The following is a 25,978-nucleotide window of genomic DNA, read 5'->3' as shown; positions in this document are numbered from 1 at the left end:
TCACCGCTTGTCACTGAGGCTGCGCTCGCAGCAGCTCATTCACCAGTGCTTTTCAGCCTGGATGGTCGCATCTTGGCACCGTCCAGCTTGAAAACTATTTAGCCCCCAGACATGGATTACAGCGTGGGACAGAACGAGGGACAGGTATGGTATATTGTTGTTTTTTTATTTTACTTTTATTATAGATCGAGGGCTTCGGTGGAATTAGACGATGCAGTAACTATGGTTTAATTGAGATTAATAAAGGAGGGGCGTGTCCTAGCTGGCCATGTGAGTGGACTCATGGAAGAGCGCTCCCGCTGCTAAGGGGCTAATTATCCTGTGCAGACGCTGCTGACCGGACTTTTCTGCCACATACCGGCTGGCTGAGGGTCAGGGGAGCAAAGCAGTGCTGAGCAGTGGACCCGGCATTGGAGGCAATGACCAGGCGGCGGCAGAAGGACGTGAGTGCTGGTGATGCAGGAGCCAGCCAAGATGGCGCTGATGCCAGAGAAGACGCTGACAAGGAGAACGCCGCGTGTCAGAGGCAGGGCCGCCATCAGGGCATGACAGCTATGACTGGCGTATGGGGCCCGGTGGGCAGAGGGGGCCCGCATCGGGCCCCGTCTTATCTGCTCACCGGGCCCCCCCTGCACGCACTGCGGTACACTATTGACGTGCAGGCCCGTGCCCGCACGTCAATAGTTAACAGCCGCCGCCAGCCAGTCGGAGGCTGGCAGCTGACTTGAGCGGCCGCAGTGCGCAGTCGCACTTCGCCGGCGTCTGACGTCACTGTCAGCCGCCGGCGAGTGCGCCTTCACCTGCATGGAGGAAGTATGCTTCGCCCGCCGCAGGAGCATGGCAAGGTAAGTACTTTTTTTTTTTTTTTTTGAGAGCGGCAATCCAGGGAGGGGGGCCCGGGGCAGAATGCTGGACACGCTGGGGCAGAGATGCTGGACACAGGGGCAGAAAGCTGGACAGGGGCATTATGCTGGACACGGGGGCATTATGCTGGACACGGGGGCAGAGATGCTGGACACAGGGGCAGAGATGCTGGACACAGGGGCAGAGATGCTGGACACAGGGGCAGAGATGCTGGACACAGGGGCAGAGATGCTGGACACAGGGGCAGAGATGCTGGACACAGGGGCAGAGATGCTGGACACAGGGGCAGAGATGCTGGACACAGGGGCAGAATGCAGGACAGAGGGGCAGGGATGCAGGACACAGGGGCAGGGATGCAGGACACAGGGGCAGGGATGCAGGACACAGGGGCAGGGATGCAGGACACAGGGGCAGGGATGCAGGACACAGGGGCAGGGATGCAGGACACAGGGGCAGGGATGCAGAACACAGGGGCAGGGATGCAGGACACAGGGGCAGGGATGCAGGACACAGGGGCAGGGATGCAGGACACAGGGGCAGGGATGCAGGACACAGGGGCAGGGATGCAGGACACAGGGGCAGGGATGCAGGACACAGGGGCAGGGATGCAGGACACAGGGGCAGGGATGCAGGACACAGGGGCAGGGATGCGGACACAGGGGCAGGGATGCTGGACACAGGGGCAGGGATGCTGGACACAGGGGCAGGGATGCTGGACACAGGGGCAGGGATGCTGGACACAGGGGCAGGGATGCTGGACACGGGCAGGGATGCTGGACACAGGGGCAGGGATGCTGGACACAGGGGCAGGGATGCTGGACACAGGGGCAGGGATGCTGGACACAGGGGCAGGGATGCTGGACACAGGGGCAGGGATGCTGGACACAGGGGCAGGGATGCTGGACACAGGGGCAGGGATGCTGGACACAGGGGCAGAATGCTGGACACAGGGGCAGAATGCTGGACACGGGCAGAAAGCTGGACACAGGGGCATTATGCTTGTCAGGGGCAGTATGGTGGACACAGGGGCATTATGGTGGACACAGGGGCAGTATGGTGGACACAGGGGCAGTATGGTGGACACAGGGGCAGTATGGTGGACACGGGGGAATTATGCTGGACACGGGGCAGAATGCTACACAGGGGCAGTATGGTGGACACAGGGGCAGAATGCTGGACACAGGGGCAGAATGCTGGACACAGGGGCAGAGATGCTGGACACAGGGGCAGAGATGCTGGACACAGGGGCAGAGATGCTGGACACAGGGGCAGAGATGCTGGACACAGGGGCAGAGATGCTGGACACAGGGGCAGAGATGCTGGACACAGGGGCAGAGATGCTGGACACAGGGGGCAGAGATGCTGGACACAGGGGCAGAGATGCTGGACACAGGGGCAGAGATGCTGGACACAGGGGCAGAGATGCTGGACACAGGGGCAGAGATGCTGGACACAGGGGCAGAGATGCTGGACACAGGGGCAGAGATGCTGGACACAGGGGCAGAGATGCTGGACACAGGGGCAGAGATGCTGGACACAGGGGCAGAGATGCTGGACACAGGGGCAGAGATGCTGGACACAGGGGCAGAGATGCTGGACACAGGGGCAGAGATGCTGGACACAGGGGCAGAGATGCTGGACACAGGGGCAGAGATGCTGGACACAGGGGCAGAGATGCTGGACACAGGGGCAGAGATGCTGGACACAGGGGCAGAGATGCTGGACACAGGGGCAGAGATGCTGGACACGGGGGCAGAGATGCTGGACACGGGGGCAGAGATGCTGGACACGGGGGCAGAGATGCTGGACACGGGGGCAGAGATGCTGGACACGGGGGCAGAGATGCTGGACACGGGGGCAGAGATGCTGGACACGGGGGCAGAGATGCTGGACACGGGGGCAGAGATGCTGGACACGGGGGCAGAGATGCTGGACACGGGGGCAGAGATGCTGGACACGGGGGCAGAGATGCTGGACACGGGGGCAGAGATGCTGGACACGGGGGCAGAGATGCTGGACACGGGGGCAGAGATGCTGGACAAAGGGGCAGAATGGAGATAGGGGGTATGATGAAAGACATGGGGGCATGACTGGAGACAGATGGTGAAGGATTGGAGACACAGGAGGCAAGATTGGAGACAAGTGGCAGGATTGCAGACATGGGGGCATGATTGGAGACACTGGGGGCAGAATTGGAGACAGATCGTGCAGGATCATGGGGCACGATGGATATGAAGGAGACAAATGGGGCAGGATGGAGAGATCACATGGGGAGAAGATCATATGGGGCAGAATGGGGAGATCATATGGGGCAGAATGGATACTCATGAGGGCAGGATGGGAGAACATATGGCTGATGCCAGGAATGAAACACACGTTGGCCAGGATGGGGAATATTAGTACCATAGGGACTAATTTAGGGATATTATTACTGCAGTGATGTATTTATTTTATTTTTTGAGGATACTGTTTTACATGGGGGGCGGTCCTGTTAGTGTGCAGAGTGACACTATATCGCCTCTTTTTCTTCATGTGGTGTAATGTAGAAGTTGGGAAAAATTAAGTAATGTGTTCTACAAGCGGAGCTCGAGATAACTGTGTTATTTCCTGCAGAAACGAGTCCTGGCTGGATGAAGTGATGGCGGTCTGTGCTGGATGTAAGATGAAGGACTTCACCTAAAGACGTCACTGGTGAGTCAGTGTTACCTATACACTGACACTATACACTGTATACTATATACAGCAGTCCTGTGTATAATGTCACCAGTGATCTTTGTAATACCTCTACACAGACACTGCATACTAAGTACAGATCTCCTGTGAATACTGGCACTTATGGTGATAGTATGGTGCTTTTTTTATTTTTTTATTACTGATCAGAATTGTAGTATTCAGTCAATATGGTAATATGTGGCCTGGACATGGTACGGCGGTATTTGTTCCTTGTATGTGATATTATTCGGTCACTGGTGGTAATATGTGGTCTGGACATGGTGTTGCGGTATTTGTTCCTTGTATGTGATATTATTGGTCATTTTAAAAATTGAAAAATAAATAAATAAATCTTTATTTTTATATAGCGCTAACATATTCCACAGCGCTTTACAGTTTTGCACACATCATCATAAATAAAAATATACCTAAATTGTATTGCATATTTTAACAAATATTTAATAGGTTACAGTAGAGTAGGGCCCGGCCAAAAGTGTCTACCGTGTTATGGTGGCGGCTTAAAAAATATTTTGGCCAAAACAAAAGCTGCTGGCTATATGTGTGATCTGGTGATGGGAACTGTTAATGTGTGATAGGTGAGAAGTGGAGTTTTTCCAAGAGAGAGCGGTGGGACTGTGGACAGTTTGAGGGGTGGAGCATGGAGGCGGGGCTGGGGTGGAGCCTGGGCGGAGTCTCAAGGGGGCCCTGAAAATTTTGCCAGTATGGGGCCCCGAAATTTCTAGTGGCAGCCCTGGTCAGAGGCGTAGGGAGGTTTCGGCGAAGCTTCAGCAGTATGCCAGATACTGGATACAGAGGGCATACCATTCTACCTTCTCTACTTACTCTAGGGGTGTGTCGGTGTTGGTACCTGTGGGAGTGCAGTATGAATGGGTGATGGTACAGGTGGATGAGGATGGTCAGTATGTGGTGGTGCAATATAAAACACACGGAGTGTTGATGTGTATAGCGGCAATGTATATTCCGCCCCCATACTCAAGTAAGAAAATTAGAGAGGTGTTGGAACGGGTGGAACGCTGGGGCCCGATACCATTTCTAATTATTGGGGATCTTAATAATATATGTGATGACTTTTGGGATAAAAATAAAAACTCCCAGAATAGGACAGTGGGACACATTACTACGTTTGGGACTTATATTCGCGAAGTTGGTATGACTGACCTATGAAGAGTTAGACATGTTGGGGAAAGGGGGTATTCATGCTATTCACCGGCTCATAGTGCTCTGTCCAGGATTGATCTGGCTCTGGGCAACCGTCTGTTGGACACGATGGTGGGGGATGTGCGATATTTACCTAGGGCCCTCTCGGACCATAGTCCAATTGAGGTGGAGTTCCGACTGATGGGGACACAGGCTGCGAACAGGAGAGAGTGGAAAATTCACCCTAACTGGCTGCACAGTATAGATTTAGGTAAGATAAAACAGGAGTTGGCGGAATTTTTGTGCTGAATGATGGGAGTGTAGATGCTCTTACTGTATGGGAAGCCATGAAGGTGTACTTAAGAAGTCTGTTGTTTAGAGATATTAGTAGATGTAAGCGGAAGACGAGAGAGGCAGAGAAGGCAGCGATTGATGGGCTAAGGGTAGCGGAGGATGAGATGGTAATAATGGGTACTCCTGAAGCTGGGAACAGATTAAAGGCAGCTCAAAGTCACCTGGAGAAAATTTTGTTGGGGAAGGCTGAAAGGAAGTGGGAATTTCTGAAGCTGGCTTACTATCAGGAGGGTGAGATGGTCGGTCACATGCTGTCGCTGGTGGCTTCTGCCCAGAGGAGTACTTCGTTTGTCCATTCTCTGGTTTCCAGGAGTGGTACGAGTGTCTCCGAAAATTCTGAGATTTTGGAGGTCTTTGCGGACTTTTACGCGGACCTATATTCCTCTCGGGTGGATGGGATGGTGGGAGACACAGTGGCGTTCATTGAGGGACTGGGGCTCCCGAGGTTGAGTGACACAGATAGAGAGGGCTTGGAGGCTCCCGTCATGGAGGAGGAACTGGGTCGGGCATTACAGTCCATGGCTAATGGGAAGGCGCCTGGAGTGGATGGGTTTCCCGCTGAGATCTATAAAAATATGGGGGAGGTGCTAATTCCCAGATTAAAGGCAGTCCTAGATGAGGCTAAGAGTAGAGGGTATCTGCCAGCATCCATGAGAGAAGCCATAATAGCGGTGATTCCTAAGGAAAGGAAAGACTTGGTGCAACCCGAGTCGTACCGGCCAATCTCCTTGCTCACTATGGATGTCAAGCTTCTGGCCAAGGTGTTGGCGACGCGGCTGACGAGTGTCATCTCCAACCTGGTGCACCCAGACCAATCTGACTTTATGCCTGATAGATCCACGGCGGTCAACCTAAGGAGGCTGTTTATGAATCTGCAGCTTAGGTCCGACAACTGTGGCCAGAGAGTTCTTGCATCCTTAGATGTCCATAAGGCATTCGACAGTGTGGAATGGGGATATCTCTGGCAGGTGTTGCAGTGTATGGGGTTTGGCTCGCAGTTTGTGTCCTGAATTCAGCTGCTGTACTCGCAGCCGGTGGCTAGAGTCAGGGTGAATGGGGAGTTATCGCGGACTATACAATTAGCTAGAGGGACGAGACAGGGGTGTCCGCTCTCTCCTCTTTTGTTTGCTCTGGCCGTGGAGCCACTGGCTGCTAAACTTCGACAGTCTGACTAGGTGTCTGGGTTTAAATATGGGATAATTGAAGAGAAGGTGGCGCTGTAAGCGGACGATTTTCTACTGTTTCTGGCTGACCCGGTCGCTTCCTTGGGGGGGGGGCATTGGGCTTATTGAAAGATTTGGCTCATTGTCAGGGCTGACGATAAATTGGAGTAAGTTGATTCTGTTTAGAGATGATGACGTGGGGGAGGATGGGAGTGAGCTTCCTGAGGATGGGCGACTTAAGGTGGTAAGTCAATTTAAATACTTGGGGATATGGATCTCTATGCTTGTTAGGGACTACATACATAGGAATCTGACTCCGATCATAGGGGTTCTTATGGCAAAAGTGGATGCCTGGATTAGGTAAAATTTATCTGTGGTGGGCAGAGTGAATCTCATCAAAATGATTTTGATGCCGAAAATTCTATATGTTCTTTATAACGCGCCAGTTTGGATACCGAGAGGGAAATTCAGGCAGATTAACTCCATGTTCAGGAATTTGTTATGGGGGAGACATCATCCACGTATCAGACTGGAGAAGCTTCAGCGACCCAAGGAAGATGGTGGCTTGGCACTGCCAACCCTGAAGTATATTTTCTTGCAGCCCAAAGTCAGCATTTAAAGGGCTGGGCGCATGAGGGGTCGTCCAGTGCGGTACAGCAATTGATGGAAAAGGTGACAAAAAGAAGGCCAATAATACAGTGTCTGGAGGATGGATCCCTGGGGGCTTTGGGGAAATTGTATCCAACTACCGTATTTTTTGGCATATAAGACGCACCATACTATAAGACGCACCCCAAATTTGGGGTGAAAAATGCAGAAAAAAAGATTTTTTATAAGATGGGGGTCCGTCTTATTGTCCAAATTTAAGATCTCTTACCTGAGGGCAGGCAGTGGCAGAGCAGGGTCACAGGAGGCATGGTGGTGGCAGAGGTGAGGTGATGCTGAGGTGCGGTGGGCGGAACGGCGTGCACCTGAGCAGGGTCCCATCCTGCTTAGGTGGGCGACGCCATGGCCTGGTGTCCATGGGGAGGTTGCTGTGGCGGTGGCAGACGTGCGGTCACTTCCTCAGGTGGCAGCGGCCAGGGTCCCTTCCACATTTGAGGTGACGCCACAGCAGTAGTGAAGGAGAGCAGCAGAGCTGGGTGGTTTTCCTGGTGGCGGCGGGCTTACCGGCATTGTGGCGGCGACAGAGGTGCGGGCATGATGTGGCACGGTGAGCTGTATGGCGTGAGCAGGTCCCATCCATATTTGAGGTGAATCCGCGGCCCGGTATTGATGGAGAGCAGCAGCGCTGGTGAGTTACGGTATTTTCCGGTGGCGGCGGCCATCTTGCTGAGGCCGCGCGTGCGCAGATTCACTACTCTGCGTCCCAGGGCTTCAGGAAAATGGCCGCCGCGATCTCCATCTGCGCACGCGCGGCCTCCCGCGGCCATTTTCCTGAAGTCCTGGGACGCAGAGTAGTGAATCTGCGCACGCGCGGCCTCAGCAAGATGGCCGCCGCCACCGGAAAATACCGTAACTCACCAGCGCTGCTGCTCTCCATTAATACCGGGACGCGGATTCACCTCAAATATGGATGGGACCTGCTCACGCCATACAGCTCACCGTGCCACATCATGCCCGCACCTCTGTCGCCGCCACAATGCGGGTAAGCCTGCGTTCCGAATATAAGACGCACCCCCCATTTTCCTCACAATTTTTTGGGGAAAAAGTGCGTCTTATATGCCAAAAAATACGGTATATTATTGATATGTAAGCTGTGGGGTAGACAAACATATACGTGGGATTACGGGGCTGACCAGATTCTCCCCGTTATGGCATAATAATTTACCGGAGTTTGTGGCACTGGGGGTGTTACCAGAATGGCAGGCCAAAGGAATTCACTACATGTATCAGATAATTGAGAAGAGGGAGTTGAAATCCTTTTCCCAATTGCAGGTGGAGTTCGGTCTCGGGCCTGCGGGGGAATATCAGTATTTGCGGATGAGACACGCATTTGGAGCTCAGAATAGGGACGGAGGCATCAGAATTCAAAGGGATATAGTGTTGGAGTATGTGTGTGGTGAAGACACTACTGGGGGAGTTATTTCCACTCTTTATAAAGACTTGCTGCATACTTACCTTTTGAGGTTTCCGATAACGGCGAGAGCTAAGTGGGACAGGTATTTGGGCCCAATGGAGAATTAAACTTGGGAGTCGGTGCTGGAGTGGGTCCCACGGCTGTCGCTGAGCGAACCATATAGGCTGCCACAGCTTTATGTAATACACAGAGTTTACAAGTCTCTGGAGGTGTTGTATAAGGCAGGACAGCGTGATGATTCTGAGTGCCTGAGGTGTAAATCTACAAATGCTGATATATTTCATATGATGTGGACGTGTCCGAGACTGGCTGCTTTTCGTTGGTGGTTTTGAGTCGTGTGGAAGGAGTGTACAGATGCACGGTGCCAAGGGACCCTATGGTGTGCTTGCTGGGACACGTGGATGAGATTGGAGTGGATAACACCCTGAAGATAGCTATTGCCAGATTGCTGTATATGGCCCGAAAGGTAATAGCGCGAAATTGGATTAAGGACGAGCCACCTCCAAGAAGAGAATTCCTCCAATATGTGAAGCAGGGCCTGAAACTGGAAAAGGGGTTTTATAAGAAAAGGGAAAATAGAAACGTCTGATAAATTGTGGTCTTCGTGGCTTGCCATGGGATAGGTTCGCTATAGAGGACGGGTGAGTCACGGTCCTGAATTGGTGAAAACACAACAGGAGGCCTGCAGTCCTAAATGAGATGATAGTCATTCTATAGTTTTGATGGTCGAGCTAATAAAAGAGGTGGGCTGTCTTATAGGGAGGGGGCGGGATAAGTTCGGAATGGGGGGGTTTGTTTTGGGGGAAAACTTTGTATTGAAAACAAGAATGTAACATGTAAATTGTAATATTATTCTTAATAAAAATTTGAGTTAAAAAGAAAAGATTAATAAAGGAATCTGTGTCATTTATTCAATTAAAGGATTTTATTCTGGCTGTGTCTTTATTTACATACTGTACTGTATAGCATTAGTAATGGATAGGTGTCTTATAGACACTTCTCCATTACTATGCCATGGGCTTGATGTCACCTGACAATATAAAGGTGACATCAACCCCACAAATATTAACCCCAATTGCCACCGCTACAGGGCAAGTGGGAAGACCCGGGCAAAGCACCAGAATTGGCGCATCTAATAGATGAGCCTTTTCTGGGCAGCAGTGGCCTGCTGTTTTTAGGCTGGAGGGGGGCCAAAAGCAATGACCCCTTACCAGTATGAGAATACCAGCCCCCAGCTGTGAGCTTTAGCGAGGTAGGTTGCCAAAAATGCTGGGGACCCCATGCCATTTTTTTTTACAATTATTTATTAAAGTATTTAAAAACAAACATAGCGTGGGGATCCCAGTGTGAGGATATGGCCGCTTACTAAAGACTATAGGACAAATGGACGTGGAGCGGAGTCCACAGCTCTAAGACATAAAGACTTTTTCCAGCACGGAGCACCGGTGACATCAGTATCATTGTACTTTAATAGTGAATTTGCTTGATGTGTGTTATTAGTGGTGATTTTCTTGCTCAGCAGTTCATGCTCAGGAATCAATGTTTCTATTTAGGGGCAGTCAGCAGAGGAAGACGAGCAGGCTTGAGTTTATGTGAACCTAAAGACAGACTCTATCAATCTCATTTGTATCAGGGTCTGACTCCCATTGCACTCCCAAACCTAGGCCCATTGTGTGGTTGGGGATAGTAGACTCAGGGGAGCCGTCACCACGGGAGGTCTCACATACAGTCCCAGCTGATGGAATATGCCTTGTTCTGTGAGCTAAAGCAAAATATTTAAGAGGGCGGGAGAAAAAGACATAGGGTTGAATCAGGCAGTTGTTGGAGGGATTTCGATGGAAGAGGATCCAAGCTGGAATGGATGGATGATCTATGGAGCTTTGGAGATTGTTGGCTGGAGGAGTATCCATGAGCTACGGTCAGGATATCCATCGTCTGGAGGAACATAGGTTGTGACTGCACACTATAGCAGCTGGAGATACAAAATCTGTGGGCCAACCAAAAGTTGGGAGACAGTGGGCATCGCCTGGTATGGAGCCAGTGGAACTACCGATCTCAGATTGGGAACTTGTGGACTGAGGACATTGTATGTTGGTCACCCACCTGGATTTGTTGCACAACCATGGATGTATGGAATAAAAAAATTAGTTGCATCGTTAATCTGTGATTTTTATAACCCACAACCTCAGATCTTCACACCCTCTATTCTTGATAACCAGCCTTGCTGAAGCTGACAGCTGAGGGTTGCAGCCCCCAGCTGTGAGTTTTGCCTGGTTGGTTCAAGAAAATAGGGGGGAACCCACACCGGGTTTTTCATTAATTTATTTAATTATATCGCAAGTGGCGGCTGAGGAATACCCTGATCGTCCGCTCCTGCTGTCACTGTTATTAGCGGCAGCAAGTGTCAGATGATGGGAGTAGAAGTCCCAAAAGCCCCCACCTGCTGTCATCGTTCAGACTTTAATATAACTCATCATTCTCTTCTGCTCCTGACGATTGCCGGCAGACCAGGGGAGAACGATGAGAGCCGTCTTCAGCACCCGCCACCGAGGAAACAGTGCTTACAGTAGCGCTTCTTCCCAGGCGGCCGTCTGTGTGGTACTGAGGCGGTACATGGTTGCCACATGTGTGCCGCAAGTATTACACACACGGACACTGATATCTCCGGTATTGGTTCTTCCGGCATCGGAAATAAATGGAAGTGTGAAACTCGCCTAAGGGAGATCTCATGACACCTTCTCTCCATCTACCTGATAATCCTGGGGAACATTGGGATCTTCTTGTTTACAGTCCTGTGGAAGAAGAGGACGGGGACATTTCTCTGGTGTTGTCATCTTACTGGATAGATCTGGAGGAAACACATACAGGGACTGAATTCATTCTTTACATACAGATAATTATAGGCCGTGTGTAATTAGTCCTGTCTATTACCTGGTGATGTGAGGGGCTGGGGAACCTCCATCATGACGTCCTTGTACAGATCTCTGTGTCCTTCTAAATACTCCCACTCCTCCATGGAGAAATAGATGGCGACATCCTGACACCTTATAGGAACCTGACACATACAATGATACCGTCATCCCCCCGATCCCTTCATAGCGTTACTGTATAATGTCCCAGCATTCCCAGCAGTGTCACCTCTCCAGTCAGCAGCTCAATCATCTTGTAGATGAGTTCTAGGATCTTCTGGTCATTGATGTCCTCATGTATCAGGGGGTGAGGTGGAGGCCCCGTGATTGGGCTCAGGGGTCTTCCCCATCCCTCAGACACAGGGTCCTGACAGCGCTCACTAGAGGTCTTCTTCACTACTGTGTAATCCTGGTTATGGAGAGAAACATTAATATATCTCATTAGAGACATTTCCAGAGTCCTCACCTCTCCAGTTCTGTCCATCTGTTATTCCCATAGATAAGAATGATGTAATGTGACGTCATCAGAATCTCTCACCTCCCCAGTAAGCCGGAAGAGGATCTCTAGGGTGAGGTGTAATATCCTCTCGGCCATCTTGTCTCTGTCCATATCCATCCTTGATGGGTAAATCAGGAAATTCTCTTATATAGAAGATCTTCACTGAGAGGATCCGATATTGTAGAGACCTGAATGAGAAGAAGATGAGCCGATGTAACACCATAAGAATCCGGTGTAATAATACAATTACTGGAGATAATAAGGGAAACATATGAGGAGATTTATTATTTTACAGTATTTAGTTTCCTTCTTTCCATCTCCTAATAAAACCTATATATTTCGGCCACAGACAACAAGCAGTTTCTCCCTCGGAGTCGGCAGCTGAATACGTTACTCATAGACTCATCTTCCATAACGCTAATTCTCGTCTCATTTCCCGACCCTGGAATCGGCATTAGTAATACTGCAGGAGATATTCATTACACGGGACAGGAGAAATAACGACTCCATGATGAGGACGACATCTCCATCTCCTACTGCGGCTCTAGGAACAGATCTGTCCAGAGTCGGTCACTGACTCCATCCCCACCGGCCTCTATATGGAGGTTTCCCGTCTTCCCCGCACTGGAATCTTCTATCACGTTAGATCTCAGCTCGGAGTCACACACAGAAGTTTGAGGCTTTTATAGGAGATTGTCGGTAAGAACAAGACCGGAGATATCTGAGGCCAATGTCTCCATGTACGGGGTTTATTTCTCCGGATATGATGGTTTTCTTTGGTACTTTCCCCCATTAGAAGGGACACCGGTGGATATTGGGGTCTTTACCTGCTACAGTCCTGGTGGGATTTACTCGGTACAGTGGCCGCTGGACAAATCTCACCATCAATTCCCCTCAGACTGAAGGAACATCGCTCCTCTACTCGGCTCTATGGATCCAGGATGAAATCCACTGCGGCCCCTGCAAGAAAAGAAGGAGGAAGAGCAGAAGTTGGGGGAGACCACCGTGGCCTGAGATTTCTACGGCTGCTCTGTGCGCACAGGACCTGTGATGAGGTCACAGGAGGGGAGGAGTCAGGGGTCACATGATCAAGGGCCTCAGTGTATGCAGGACTCTGCTGTGCTGGTTGTCATGGTGCTGGATGAGGGGAAGTTTATGTGTGGGGTCAGGAGGGGTTTACAGTGTGGATGTAGCAGAGCCGTGTGTGTACGAGGTGTACGGAGCGGAGCCGTGTGTGTACGAGGTGTACGGAGCGGAGCCGTGTGTGTACGAGGTGTACGGAGCGGAGCCGTGTGTGTACGAGGTGTACGGAGCGGAGCCGTGTGTGTACGAGGTGTGCGGAGCGGAGCCGTGTGTACGAGGTGTACGGAGCGGAGCCGTGTGTGTACGAGGTGTACGGAGCGGAGCCGTGTGTGTACGAGGTGTACAGAGCGGAGCCGTGTGTGTACGAGGTGTACGGAGCGGAGCCGTGTGTGTACGAGGTGTACGGAGCGGAGCCGTGTGTGTACGAGGTGTACGGAGCGGAGCCGCGTGTGTACGAGGTGTACGGAGCGGAGCCGTGTGTGTACGAGGTGTACGGAGCGGAGCCGTGTGTGTACGAGGTGTACGGAGCGGAGCCGCGTGTGTACGAGGTGTACGGAGCGGAGCCGTGTGTGTACGAGGTGTACGGAGCGGAGCCGTGTGTGTACGAGGTGTACGGAGCGGAGCCGTGTGTGTACGAGGTGTACGGAGCGGAGCCGCGTGTGTACGAGGTGTACGGAGCGGAGCCGCGTGTGTACGAGGTGTATGGAGCGGAGCCGTGTGTGTACGAGGTGTACGGAGCGGAGCCGTGTGTACGAGGTGTACGGAGCGGAGCCGTGTGTGTACGAGGTGTACGGAGCGGAGCCGTGTGTGTACGAGGTGTACGGAGCGGAGCCATGTGTGTGCGAGGTGTACGGAGCGGAGCCGTGTGTGTACGAGGTGTACGGAGCGGAGCCGTGTGTGTACGAGGTGTACGGAGCGGAGCCGTGTGTGTACGAGGTGTACGGAGCGGAGCCGTGTGTGTATGAGGTGTACGGAGCGGAGCCGTGTGTGTACGAGGTGTACGGAGCGGAGCCGTGTGTGTACGAGGTGTACGGAGCGGAGCCGTGTGTGTACGAGGTGTACGGAGCGGAGCCGTGTGTGTACGAGGTGTACGGAGCGGAGCCGTGTGTGTACGAGGTGTACGGAGCGGAGCCGTGTGTGTACGAGGTGTACGGAGTGGAGCCGCGTGTGTGCGAGGTGTACGGAGCGGAGCCGGTGTGTACGAGGTGTACGGAGCGGAGCCGTGTGTGTACGAGGTGTACAGAGCGGAGCCGCGTGTGTGCGAGGTGTACGGAGCGGAGCCGGTGTGTACGAGGTGTACGGAGCGGAGCCGTGTGTGTATGGAGCAGAGCCGTGTGTGTACGAGGTGTACGGAGCAGAGCCGTGTGTGTACGAGGTGTACGGAGCGGAGCCGTGTGTGTACGAGGTGTACGGAGCGGAGCCGTGTGTGTACAAGGTGTACGGAGCGGAGCCGTGTGTGTACGAGGTGTACGGAGCGGAGCCGTGTGTGTACGAGGTGTATGGAGCGGAGCTGTGTGTGTACGAGGTGTACGGAGCGGAGCCGTGTGTGTACGAGGTGTACGGAGCGGAGCCGTGTGTGTACGGAGCAGAGCCGTGTGTGTACGAGGTGTACGGAGCAGAGCCGTGTGTGTACGGAGCGGAGCCGTGTGTGTACGAGGTGTACGGAGCGGAGCCGTGTGTGTACGAGGTGTACGGAGCGCAGTCGTGTGTGTACGAGGTGGAAGGAGCGGAGCCCTGTGTGTACGAGGTGTATGGAGCGGAGCCGTGTGTGTATGAGGTGTACGGAGCGGAGCCGCGTGTGTACGAGGTGTACGGAGCGGAGCCGTGTGTGTACGAGGTGTACGGAGCGGAGCCGTGTGTGTACGAGGTGTATGGAGCGGAGCCTTGTGTGTACGAGGTGTACGGAGCGGAGCCCTGTGTGTATGAGGTGTACGGAGCGGAGCCGTGTGTGTACGAGGTGTACGAAGCAGAGTCGTGTGTGTACGAGGTGGAAAGAGCGGAGCCCTGTGTGTACGAGGTGTCTGGAGCGGAGCCGTGTGAGTACGAGGTGTACGGAGCGGAGCCGTGTGTGTACAAGGTGGACAGAGTGGAGCCGTGTGTGTAAGAGGTGTACAGAGCCGAGCCGTGTGTGTACGAGGTGTATGGAGCGGAGTCGTGTGTACGAGGTGGACGGAGCGGAGCCGTGTGTGTACGAGGTGGACAGAGCAAAGTCGTGTGTGTACAAGGTTTATGGAGCGGAGCCGTTTGTGTATGAGGTGGATGGAGTGGAGCCGTGTGTGTACGAGGTGTACGGAGCAGAGCCGTGTGTGTACGAGGTGTACGGAGCAGAGCCGTGTGTGTACGAGGTGTACGGAGCAGAGCCGTGTGTGTACGAGGTGTACGGAGCAGAGCCGTGTGTGTACGAGGTGTACGGAGCAGAGCCGTGTGTGTACGAGGTGGATGGAGCAGAGCCGTGTGTGTACGAGGTGTACGGAGCAGAGCCGTGTGTGTACGAGGTGTACGGAGCAGAGCCGTGTGTGTACGAGGTGTACGGAGCAGAGCCGTGTGTGTACGAGGTGGACGGAGCAGAGCCGTGTGTGTACGAGGTGTACGGAGCAGAGCCGTGTGTGTACGAGGTGGACGGAGCGGAGCCATGTGTGTACGGAGCAGATCCAGGCGTGTACTGAGCGGAGCCCTATTTGTATCGAGTCCTGTGTACTGACCAGGTGTATACCCGCAGCTTCAGTCGCAGACCCTTCTGTGTACTCTGTATACACCCGTATACCCCCAGCTTTGGTTGCAGACCCCCCCTGTGTACACTGTGTAAGGGCTGTCCCACACGTCCAGATAATTCCGGTACCGGAATAAATCGGTACCGGAGTTATCCGTGTCCGTGTGCCTGGGAACTCACGGAGGCCATACCTGCGGCACACGTGTGCCGCCCGTATGGCGAGTGGGTACCACACGGAGCGTGTGGTACCCACTCTGCATGGTGCTGAAGCTGCGATTCATATCATCCCTGCAGCAACGTTTGCTGCAGGGAAAATATGAAGAATAGTGTTTAAAATAAAGATCCATGTGTCCGCCGCCCCCCCACCCCCTGTGCGCCCCCCCCCGCTGGTCAGAAAATACTCACCCGGATCCCCCGTCGGCAGTCGCTCCTTCCTGGTCTGGCCGCGGCTTACTGTATGCGGTCACGTGGGGCCGCTCATTTACACTCATGAATAGGCGGCTCCGCCCCTATTGGAGGTGGAGCCACATATTCATGAGTGTAATCGGCCGCATACAGTAGAGAAGCCGCGGCCAGACCAGGAAGGAGCGACTGCCGACGGGGGATCCGGGTGAGTATTTTCTGACCAGCGGGGGGGGGGCGCACAGGGGGTGGGGGGGCGGCGGACACATGGATCTTTATTTTAAACACTATCATTCATATTTTCTCTGTAGCAAACGCTGCTACAGGGAACATATGAATGGCGGCTTCAGCACCATGTGGGGGGGGACAGCGCTTACTGTAGCGCTGTCTCCGGCACGCCACACGGACCCCAGACGGAGAATGTCCGTGTGAGGTCCGTGTTTTACACGGACCCATTGACTCTATTGGGTCCGTGTAATCCGTGCGCTCCCACGAACACTGACATGTCTCCGTGTTTGGCACACGGAGACACGGTCCGCACACGGTCCGCACAAAATCAATGACATCTGAACAGATGCATTGATTTTTATGGGTCTACGTGTGTCAGTGTCTCCGGTACGGGAGGAAACTGTCACCTCACGTACCGGAGCCACTGACGTGTGAAACCGGCCTAAGGAGGTAAAACACAAAAAGAGTGTGGGGGCGGTTACCTTCTCAGCTCTGTGCCTGGAACCATTGAGCTGTGCTGCAGGTTCCCCAAGGGGCAGACTTAGAGACTGGGACAGGAAGGAAGCGGGCAGAGAGCGGGAAAGGCACGTGCGCAGGACACAGAGCAGCCTGAGCAGCGTGCAGAGCAGGGTGCAGCTGCGCTCCGGGAGAGAGAGAGCTCCCGGTCTGAGGACAAATAGAGGGAGTCTGCCCAGAAAGACTGCATCTTGTGTGCACATGAAAGCGGACTCTGCTGTGACTGGAGAGGGGCGCTTTGAGACCCGTGTAGAGACATTGGCCCGTGCAGAGACTTTGACCCCCTGGTCCCCGCGGTATCAGTTCAGAGCCCCTGATTCCTGGTACAGAGACTTAACAGTGCAGAGCCCCTGATTCCTGGCTGTGCTGTAGAAGTTAAAGACTCAGAGCCTGTGCATACCACATTAACTCCCGAAACCCCAGGCAGCAGGCTCCTAGAGACTACTCAGCCCACGGACAACAGAGGGACGACAAGTGCCGCTGTTTCTCGGCGCCTACGTTGGAGAAGACGACCCTCCAAGCAAGTCCTCATCAGACTGATAAGTGTCCTTTTCTCAAGAAATCCTGCTTAATTCCGTTATATTGTTTGACTCCCATATTTTTGCACTGTTTTGTTGCTACCGTAGTTATTTTCCGTTTCTTCCTCCCTGCGAGAGCCTAATTCCTGTTATTAAACCCCTCAACTGTTGATCTGTCTGTTCCGTGGTGACATACTCAGTACCTGCATACTACTATAACTGTATACATCTGTATACCCCCAGCTTCGGTCACAGACCCCTCTGTGTACACTGTATACACCCGTATACCCTTAGCTTCGGTCGCAGACCCCTCTGTGCACGCTGTACACACTTGTTTTACCCCCAGCTTCGGTCGCAGACCCCTCTGTGCACGCTGTATACACCTGTATACCCCCAGCTTTGGTCTCAGACCCCTCTGTATACACCCGTATACCCCCAGCTTCGGTCGCAGACCCCCTTGTGTACGCTGTATACACCCATATACCACCAGCTTTGGTCGCAGACCCCCTCTGTGTACACTGCATGCACCCGTATACCCCCAGCTTCGCTCACAGACCCCTCTGTATACGCTGTATACCCACGTATATACCCTCAGCTTCGCTCACAGACCCCTCTGTGTACGCTGTATACCCCCGTATACCTTCAGCTTCGGTCGCAGACCCCTCTGTGTACATTGTATACCCCCAGCTTCGGTCACAGACCCCCCTGTGTACTCTGTATACACCCGTATACCCCCAGCTTCGCTCACAGACACCCGGCTCTCTATAGAACAGACCCCAGACACAAACGGTAACACTGCGGTCGTCGGCCTTTCGTCTCTCACGTATCTACTGATAACATAAGATGAACAGAATCCAGCCCTACTCACTGAATTCTGCCCGTCAGCAGAGCTCGACACCCTATTAATTCGACATTGGCGCCCCCACTGCTCGGCAACTGTCCCTCTAAAATCCTATAAATATAATAAAGCCCAACACTTTGCCGGCACAAAAGGTTTAAAAATGTAATAAACCCCATTTGTTTGGAGGCTCAGTTATGAAATGGATCCTTAGTATCCACAACTAGCACCACCCAATTATAACACACCGATAACATATTAAATATGGAGCAATCTGAGCAGGGTAACAAGAAGATTAGCACTCATCCATCAAAGTGTGCCTCAACGTGTTTCGCCCTGCCGCCTCATCAGGATGCCCAATATAATGATGTCATCTCATTATAGATGATGTACATGTGTCCTCTATCGGAGGGTCCTTTTCAGTAGCCACTTGGCCAGACCTCTCCTCAAACAGCCCCTCACTACCTGTTGAATGAACACAATCGTACTGCACATGCTCCGCACCACAACATCAATAATGGCTGAATTTTGCAGTTCCATCTCTTGAATGTATTCCACACTGGGACTCATAGATAGAAGCATACTGGATGGTGCGCCAAGCCCCAGAGAGCATGCCCGGAAATGACGCGAAGTGCTGGAGCGCCTGGGCATCCCCCGATTCGTGTCATACTCCAGCGCTGGAACGCATGGACTGGAAGATCACTTTCTCCCATACTGGATTGTTGTCTCCCAAGCTGGAACGCTTGCCCAGCATATACCTGTAGTGATCAATGCCAATGTCAAATGAAAAAGGAACTGGCAATAGATATATGGGAGAGTCTGCGGGGCCATATATATAAGTACCAGCTTCCTAAAGTGGGAGAGCCACCACCCAGCCCCCTCAGAAAGGGATACCCAAAGGGAAATTCCTTGGATTGAGGAGAAACTGCTCTAGTATCCAGGAATTTCATAGACAAGCAGGTGAGATGTATGGCCGGATAAGGGATAAAGGTTATCCCCAATATATTCTAGATTCAGCCCGCACTTCTGCAGAAAATAAGAATAGACAGTCCCTTTTACTGAATAAACAAAAGGAAAAAGAAGGCAGTTCCCAAAATGACATTACAAGGCTTATTGGCACGTTTGATAGAAAACAAGACCACGTCCGGAATGTACTTAGGAGGCATTAGAACATCCTAAGAATGGATCCGGACCCTAGGGAGATGGTGGGGACTACCCGCACGATCACCTATAGGAGAGGACAATCTATGAGAGATCATTTTGTACACACTCTCCACAAAAAACCTACATATGGGGGAACATGGCTGGACAGGAAGATGTGTGTATTCTATAAGTGTGGAGACTCATTTCTGTAAATGGATGAGATCCAACAAATCTTTCACAAGGTCATCCACTGGGAGAACAGAGGGACTTCTCAAATTGTAAGACTGCGGGCGTAGTCTACGTAGCCACATACTCTGTCCCTTGGATTCTCTGGGGAAAATGGAGTTTAGGAGGGAGAGTGAACCTTTGGGAGACACAAATTATTGTGATACCGCACTAGCGAGACTATTGAGAGGGACACACTATGGGGGATGAATACAATCTGCTTCTCTGTGATAGAAGTGGTCAAACCTAGTCCTGGGTGGGAGATCAAGGTAGGAATATGCTGAGAAGAGAAAGTGAGTGGATTTTCAGAATGGATTCACTTACCCTAAAAGGATTAAGTGAACAGATATCGTATGCTTGTTTTTGTAAACATACCCCGTGTTTGGACCGTTCATCCGGACTTTCTCAAGCCATTTGCTACTTCTTTCCCTTTGTAGAGACTAGAAAATGGATACCAAGTATCCAAGCACACCACTGAAAGGAGGAATATTAAAAATATATAATTTTATTCAAGGGTTTAATACACATAGTAAAACATCATGAATCAAAAAGTAGCATGAATCATGTAGGAGATGAACAAGAGGAAAATACTCAAGCAAGTAAGAGTGGTGGAGTGGAATAGTAACAGGTAGGTGAATACCAATGTATCAAATAGGTCCTATCCTGAGTCACTATGTGTCAGGCCGAAAATAAAGTACATATTGTCATGATCCAGTTCTGAGTTTATGTTCAGCTGTCTTGTTTCTGGACTGGTCATGTGGGAGTTAATCCCCTCTGCCTCACTTTGAAGCTGGCTGAGCTATTTAAGTCCTCTTCTGCCTGTGGGCCAGTGTCAGCTATAGTTCATGTTGCACGGCTTGAGCACCTGACCGGTTCACTTGTACTAGTGTTCCTTTTTGACTCTGACTGCCTGTACCCATTTATCACTTGTTCTGACCTATGGCTTGTATCTCGACTTCGTCTTGCATCTCACGTTTTGGTTACCACGTTCCCGATAGGCTCTGACTTCTTGATTGTCCCCGACCATTCTTCTGACTCTCCCTGTGTACTGTGCTTTCTCAATGGGAGTGTAAGGTTCATATATTGATGTGTATTTATCTATAAACATAAATACATTTATATATACCTGCTTTTCTACCTGACTCCAATTATGTTCAGCTGAAATGTGAAAACAATTCTATATATTTTCACCTTATACTTATATGACCCCGCAGACTCTCCCATATATCTATTGCCGGTTCCTTTTGATTAGACATTTGCATTGATCACTACAGGTATATGCTGGGCATGCTTTCCAGCTTGGGACGCAGCAATCCAGTATGGGAGTAAGAGATCTTCCGGTCCATGCGTTCCAGCACTGGAGTGTGACACGAGTCACTTCAAGTCCAGGCGCTCCAGCAGTGAGTTCTGAGGCGCACTGTTAAATGCATGTAATTTCCTAGCATGTGTTCTGGGGCTTGGGCCCTGCAGTATGCTTCTATCTATGAGTCCCAGCGTGGATCACATTTGAGAGATGGACCTGCGCATATCCAGTCATTAGCGATCTTGCAGTGCGAAGCATGTGCAATACTATTGTATCTTTGTGTTTATTTAACAGAAAGTGAGGGACTATTTGAGGAGTGGTCTGGCCAAGCGGCCTATTGAAAAGGATCCTCTGACCGAGGACATATGTACATCATATATCATGAGTCAGCATCATTATATCGGGACTCCTGATGAGCCAGTATTATAATTCACTCAACTTTGCACGCTGACCATGTGGAGATGGAATAATAAATTAAATAGGATGATACTAATCAGTCCAGCCTCATCTCATCTCAGTGCAGACTGAGTGATACTAAGGAGAAGGAGGCTGAAGTGGAACAGGAGATGTTGCCTGCGCTACAGAGGGTACAAGCCACACAGGGGCGGAACTACCACGGTCGCAGGGGTCGCAGCTGCGACTGGGCCCGGAGTGCTTAGGATCCGCCCAGTCCAGCAAAGACTGGGCGGGCCCCTAAGCACTCAGCTAAATTGTCCGCCGGCCCTTTAAATCCAAAACCAGAGCAATTTTATAGTTGAAAAGTGGTTTATTCTACGCGTTTTGGAGTACACATGACTCCTTCTTCAGGAAATACCACAAATACGCCGAAATGCGTAGAATAAACCACTTTTCAACTATACAATTGCTCTGGTTTTGGATTAGCTGGCAGCGCGGCTCATAACCCACAAATCCTATTCTGCGATTTAGCTACGGTCGCATGCCGACCAGTGGATCTGCGGCAGCCAACAATTTATGCTTGTGAATATTCTACATCAGGTGAGCAGTTAATTTTACAGGTAAATCTTCTATAATTTGTGAGATAAAACACTATCTGCGCTCCTTGTTCCTACAAGTTATTTTACTAGTCCTTCTCATTTTTGGCAGCTCTTGCACTTAGTGTTTAGGCTTTATGAGGAGGCTATATTATTGTAGGGCTAGCTGCTGGATAAGGGATAGTTTAGCATTAGAGGCATATAGGCAGGGTTTATTGCCTTACAGTCCTTGCTGCTGCAAGTTAAAACCAAAAGTCCTTTTTAGGGCTACATCTATTCTTTTCCATGGTAATACTGCTGTTACCTGCACTGATTATAGGGAGGGTTGCTCTAGGAGGGATAGTATAGTATTAGAGGCATATATAAAAAAAAATGTGCAAGGCGTGAGATAAGGGAAGATGGCTGTAGGCCGTGCCTGCAGGCCAGGATAAACTGTGCTTGCTGCGGGAGAGCATTCTTTTTAAAACTGTCAAAAAATTATTCTAAGGCTCTCCTCTACATCTTTTCCAGGGTATATTGCAGTCCCTCCCTCTATTTTTTGGCAGCCCTTGTACATAGTTCATAGGCTTTAGCAGTCTAGGAGTCCCACTGTTTTGAAAATTCTTTCTTTCATTCAAGTTAAGTTCTTGCTTTTTCCCATCTTGTTCTTTCTATTTCTCATTGTCTCAGGTTTAGTATCATCTAATGGAAATGAGTTTTCCTTCTGGTCACATAAATCTCTTCCACAGTCATAAAAGCTGGTTTCCATGAATTCTTGGACAAATGTAGGCTGTTTGTGGTCATCTGTAGACAGATATTCACAATGCAGCAAAATGTAACGTGGCCCAAGGAGGTAGTCATGGGAGAGGGCTCCATCACAATCTTTATAAAACTGTCAAAAAAAATTATCCCGACGTCATCCTCTAAGAGAGTCTTTGTGAGGGATCTCACAGGGGAAGAGGGCGGGTCGACTTCGCTCACCTCGGGGGAGGGGAGAGAGAGACCCAGCAGGGATCTGCTCTCTGACGCCACCACCTGCCTCAGGTCAGTCAGGGAGCTGCACCGAAGGCAAATAGTCACTGGAAAGGCTTCCATTATAGATACGAGTTAGTGAGGTGCTCCCAGTGAGGGGGAAAACATATCACCAGTACGGTTCAGCGAAACGGGTCGGCCATTTTCAGAAGTCGCCGGCTTTTGGCAAAGTCGGGTTTCATGAAAGAAGCAGGGCGCGTCCGAGGGTGAGTATATACCTAATAGGAATATACTCACCCTCGGACGCGCCCTGCTTCTTTCCGGCAGCCTTCCTTCCTAAGAATGAACGCGTGAAGGACCTTAGATGACGTCGCGGCTTGTGATTGGTCGCGACCGCCCATGTGACCGCTCACGCGACCAATCACAAGCCGCGACGTCACCGCAGGTCATTCACGCGCTCATTCTTAGGAAGGAAGGCTGCCGGTTAGTACCAGGGCGCGTACGAGGGTGAGTATATCAATATTTTTTATTTTGATTCTTTATTTTACACATTAATATGGATCCCAGGGCCTGAAGGAGAGTTTCCTCTCCTTCAGACCCTGGGAACCATAGTATCCCATTGCACTGCATTGGGTTTCGTGTTTCGGCCGACCCCGACCCAGACTTTTTTATAGTATCGGCCAATTTCACTCGACCCGACTTTTGAGAAAGTCGGGTTTCGTGAAACCCGACCCGATCCTATAAAAATAAAAGTCGCTCAACCCTAATCACCAGTCCAGGCTGGGGATATACAGGTCCTTCTCAAAAAATTAGCATATAGTGTTAAATTTCATTATTTACCATAATGTAATGATTACAATTAAACTTTCATATATTATAGATTCATTATCCACCAACTGAAATTTGTCAGGTCTTTTATTGTTTTAATACTGATGATTTTGGCCTACAACTCCTGATAACCCAAAAAACCTGTCTCAATAAATTAGCATATTTCAACCGTCCAATCAAATAAAAGTGTTTTTTAATAACAAACAAAAAAACCATCAAATAATAATGTTCAGTTATGCACTCAATACTTGGTCGGGAATCCTTTGGCAGAAATGACTGCTTCGATGCGGCGTGGCATGGAGGCAATCAGCCTGTGACACTGCTGAGATGTTATGGAGGCCCAGGATGCTTCAATAGCGGCCTTAAGCTCATCCAGAGTGTTGGGTCTTGCGTCTCTCAACTTTCTCTTCACAATATCCCACAGATTCTCTATGGGGTTCAGGTCAGGAGAGTTGGCAGGCCAATTGAGCACAGTAATACCATGGTCAGTAAACCATTTACCAGTGGTTTTGGCACTGTGAGCAGGTGCCAGGAAGCATGAAGTGCTCCAAAATCTCCTGATAGCTAGCTGCATTGACCCTGCCCTTGATGAAACACAGTGGACCAACACCAGCAGCTGACATGGCACCCCACACCATCACTGACTGGACTTCAGGCATTTTGGCATTTCCTTCTCCCCAGTCTTCCTCCAGACTCTGGCACCTTGATTTCCGAATGACATGCAAAATTTGCTTTCATCAGAAAAAAGTACTTGGGACCACTTAGCAACAGTCCAGTGCTGCTTCTCTGTAGCCCAGGTCAGGCGCTTCTGCCGCTGTTTATGGTTCAAAAGTGGCTTTACCTGGGGAATGCGGCACCTGTAGCCCATTTCCTGCACACGCCTGTGCACGGTGGCTCTGGATGTTTCCACACCAGACTCAGTCCACTGCTTCCTCAGGTTCCCCAAGGTCTGGAATCGGTCCTTCTCCACAATCTTCCTCAGGGTCCGGTCACCTCTTCTCATTGTACAGCGTTTTCTGCCACATTGTTTCCTTCCAACAGACTTACCATTGAGGTGCCTTGATACAGCACTCTGGGAACAGCCTATTTGTTGAGAAATTTCTTTCTGGGTCTTACCCTCTTGCTTGAGGGTGTCAATGATGGCCTTCTTGACATCTGTCAGGTCACTAGTCTTACCCATGATGGGGGTTTTGAGTAATGAACCAGGCAGGGAGTTTTTAAAAGCCTCAGGTATCTTTTGCATGTGTTTAGAGTTAATTAGTTGATTCAGAAGATTAGGGTAATAGGTCGTTTAGAGAACCTTTTCTTGATATGCTAATTTATTGAGACAGGTTTTTTGGGTTATCAGGAGTTGTAGGCCAAAATCATCAGTATTAAAACAATAAACGACCTGACAAATTTCAGTTGGTGGATAATGAATCTATAATATATGAAAGTTTAATTGTAATCATTACATTATGGTAAATAATGAAATTTAACACTATATGCTAATTTTTTGAGAAGGACCTGTATATCTAAACCTCCTGGACGTCGCTGCCAGAGTTCCTCACTAAAACAGTACAACAGTATGGTATTCTGCCACCAGTTCCTCATTTGAAATAAGCCCCTTCCGACAGCAGGCTTATATCGGGTCAGGAACCAACCATGGGGTAGCATATAATATATCCAACTGAGCGTGAGGATGTGGGGATTCGAGGACAGAGCTAAAAGAGCAACCCAAGATTAATTTTATATTTAATCGCCAAGGAGGCGCACTAGAAACTACAGTTATATATACAAGAGCAAATATATACAGTGAGGAGTGTAGTACAAAGATAGGTTGCAATTACCGTGTTATGTAGCATGTGACCCCAGGAAGGTGCTGATGGATCAGATCCAAATCTTAGTAAGGGTATGTTTCCACGTTCAGGAAACGCTGCGTTTTTGACGCTGCGTTTTTCTGCAGCGTCAAAAACGCAGCGTCCAGATGTTACAGCATAGTGGATGGGATTTCATGAAATCCAGACTCCACTATGCGTTAAAAAACGCATGCGTTTTTGCCGCAAAAACGCATGCGTGGTGCGTTTTTTCGAAACGCAGCATGTTGCTACTATGAGCAAAACACGCAGGAACACCGCAGGTGACCTGCCAGTGACCTCAGGTGCAGTTTTGGTCAGGATTTTACCTGCATAAAATCCTGACCAAAGCCTGAAGCAAAACTGAACGTGGAAACATACCCTAACAGGCTTTCCGGGCTGTCAGCTAATGTATTCTCCGGCCATCAGAAAAACTAAGCCCAAAATGAGGGGCTGCCTTATTTCTCCTAGGCTGCTACCTCACACATTTGCTTCCACCCCTGGGTGGTGCAGCCTCTCTCCTCCCATCTCTGAGAACATGATTCTGTCCAGAACTGTGAGTGGCCCATAACTTTGTGGCCAAAGCTCTGAATGGGTTGGTTGTACCGCCACTAGATTCCGCTGGATGTTATCTGTGCATAGAGACTAAATTTACCTACCATATGTA

At 50.5% G+C, this 25,978-nt stretch overlaps 1 protein-coding gene across 1 annotated transcript in view; it reads right to left on the bottom strand.

Moving 5' to 3' along the window:
* The window catches only part of LOC143766679 (uncharacterized), a 59,789-nt gene extending 47,014 nt beyond the window's left edge, over window positions 1-12,775 (bottom strand). The window contains exons 1-5 of the mRNA XM_077254531.1: window positions 12,567-12,775; window positions 11,779-11,927; window positions 11,470-11,649; window positions 11,263-11,386; window positions 11,082-11,179 (exon numbers count right to left, since the gene is read on the bottom strand). Of these exons, the coding sequence (XP_077110646.1) occupies window positions 11,082-11,179; window positions 11,263-11,386; window positions 11,470-11,649; window positions 11,779-11,856 (480 nt within the window). The 5' untranslated portion in view covers window positions 11,857-11,927; window positions 12,567-12,775. The remainder of the gene's footprint in view (window positions 1-11,081; window positions 11,180-11,262; window positions 11,387-11,469; window positions 11,650-11,778; window positions 11,928-12,566) is intronic.
* Between the last annotated feature and the right edge of the window lie 13,203 nt (window positions 12,776-25,978).

Source organism: Ranitomeya variabilis, chromosome 4 (assembly GCF_051348905.1).
Source record: "Ranitomeya variabilis isolate aRanVar5 chromosome 4, aRanVar5.hap1, whole genome shotgun sequence".
Lineage (NCBI taxonomy): Eukaryota > Metazoa > Chordata > Amphibia > Anura > Dendrobatidae > Ranitomeya > Ranitomeya variabilis.
This window is presented reverse-complemented; position numbering and strand designations above follow the sequence as displayed.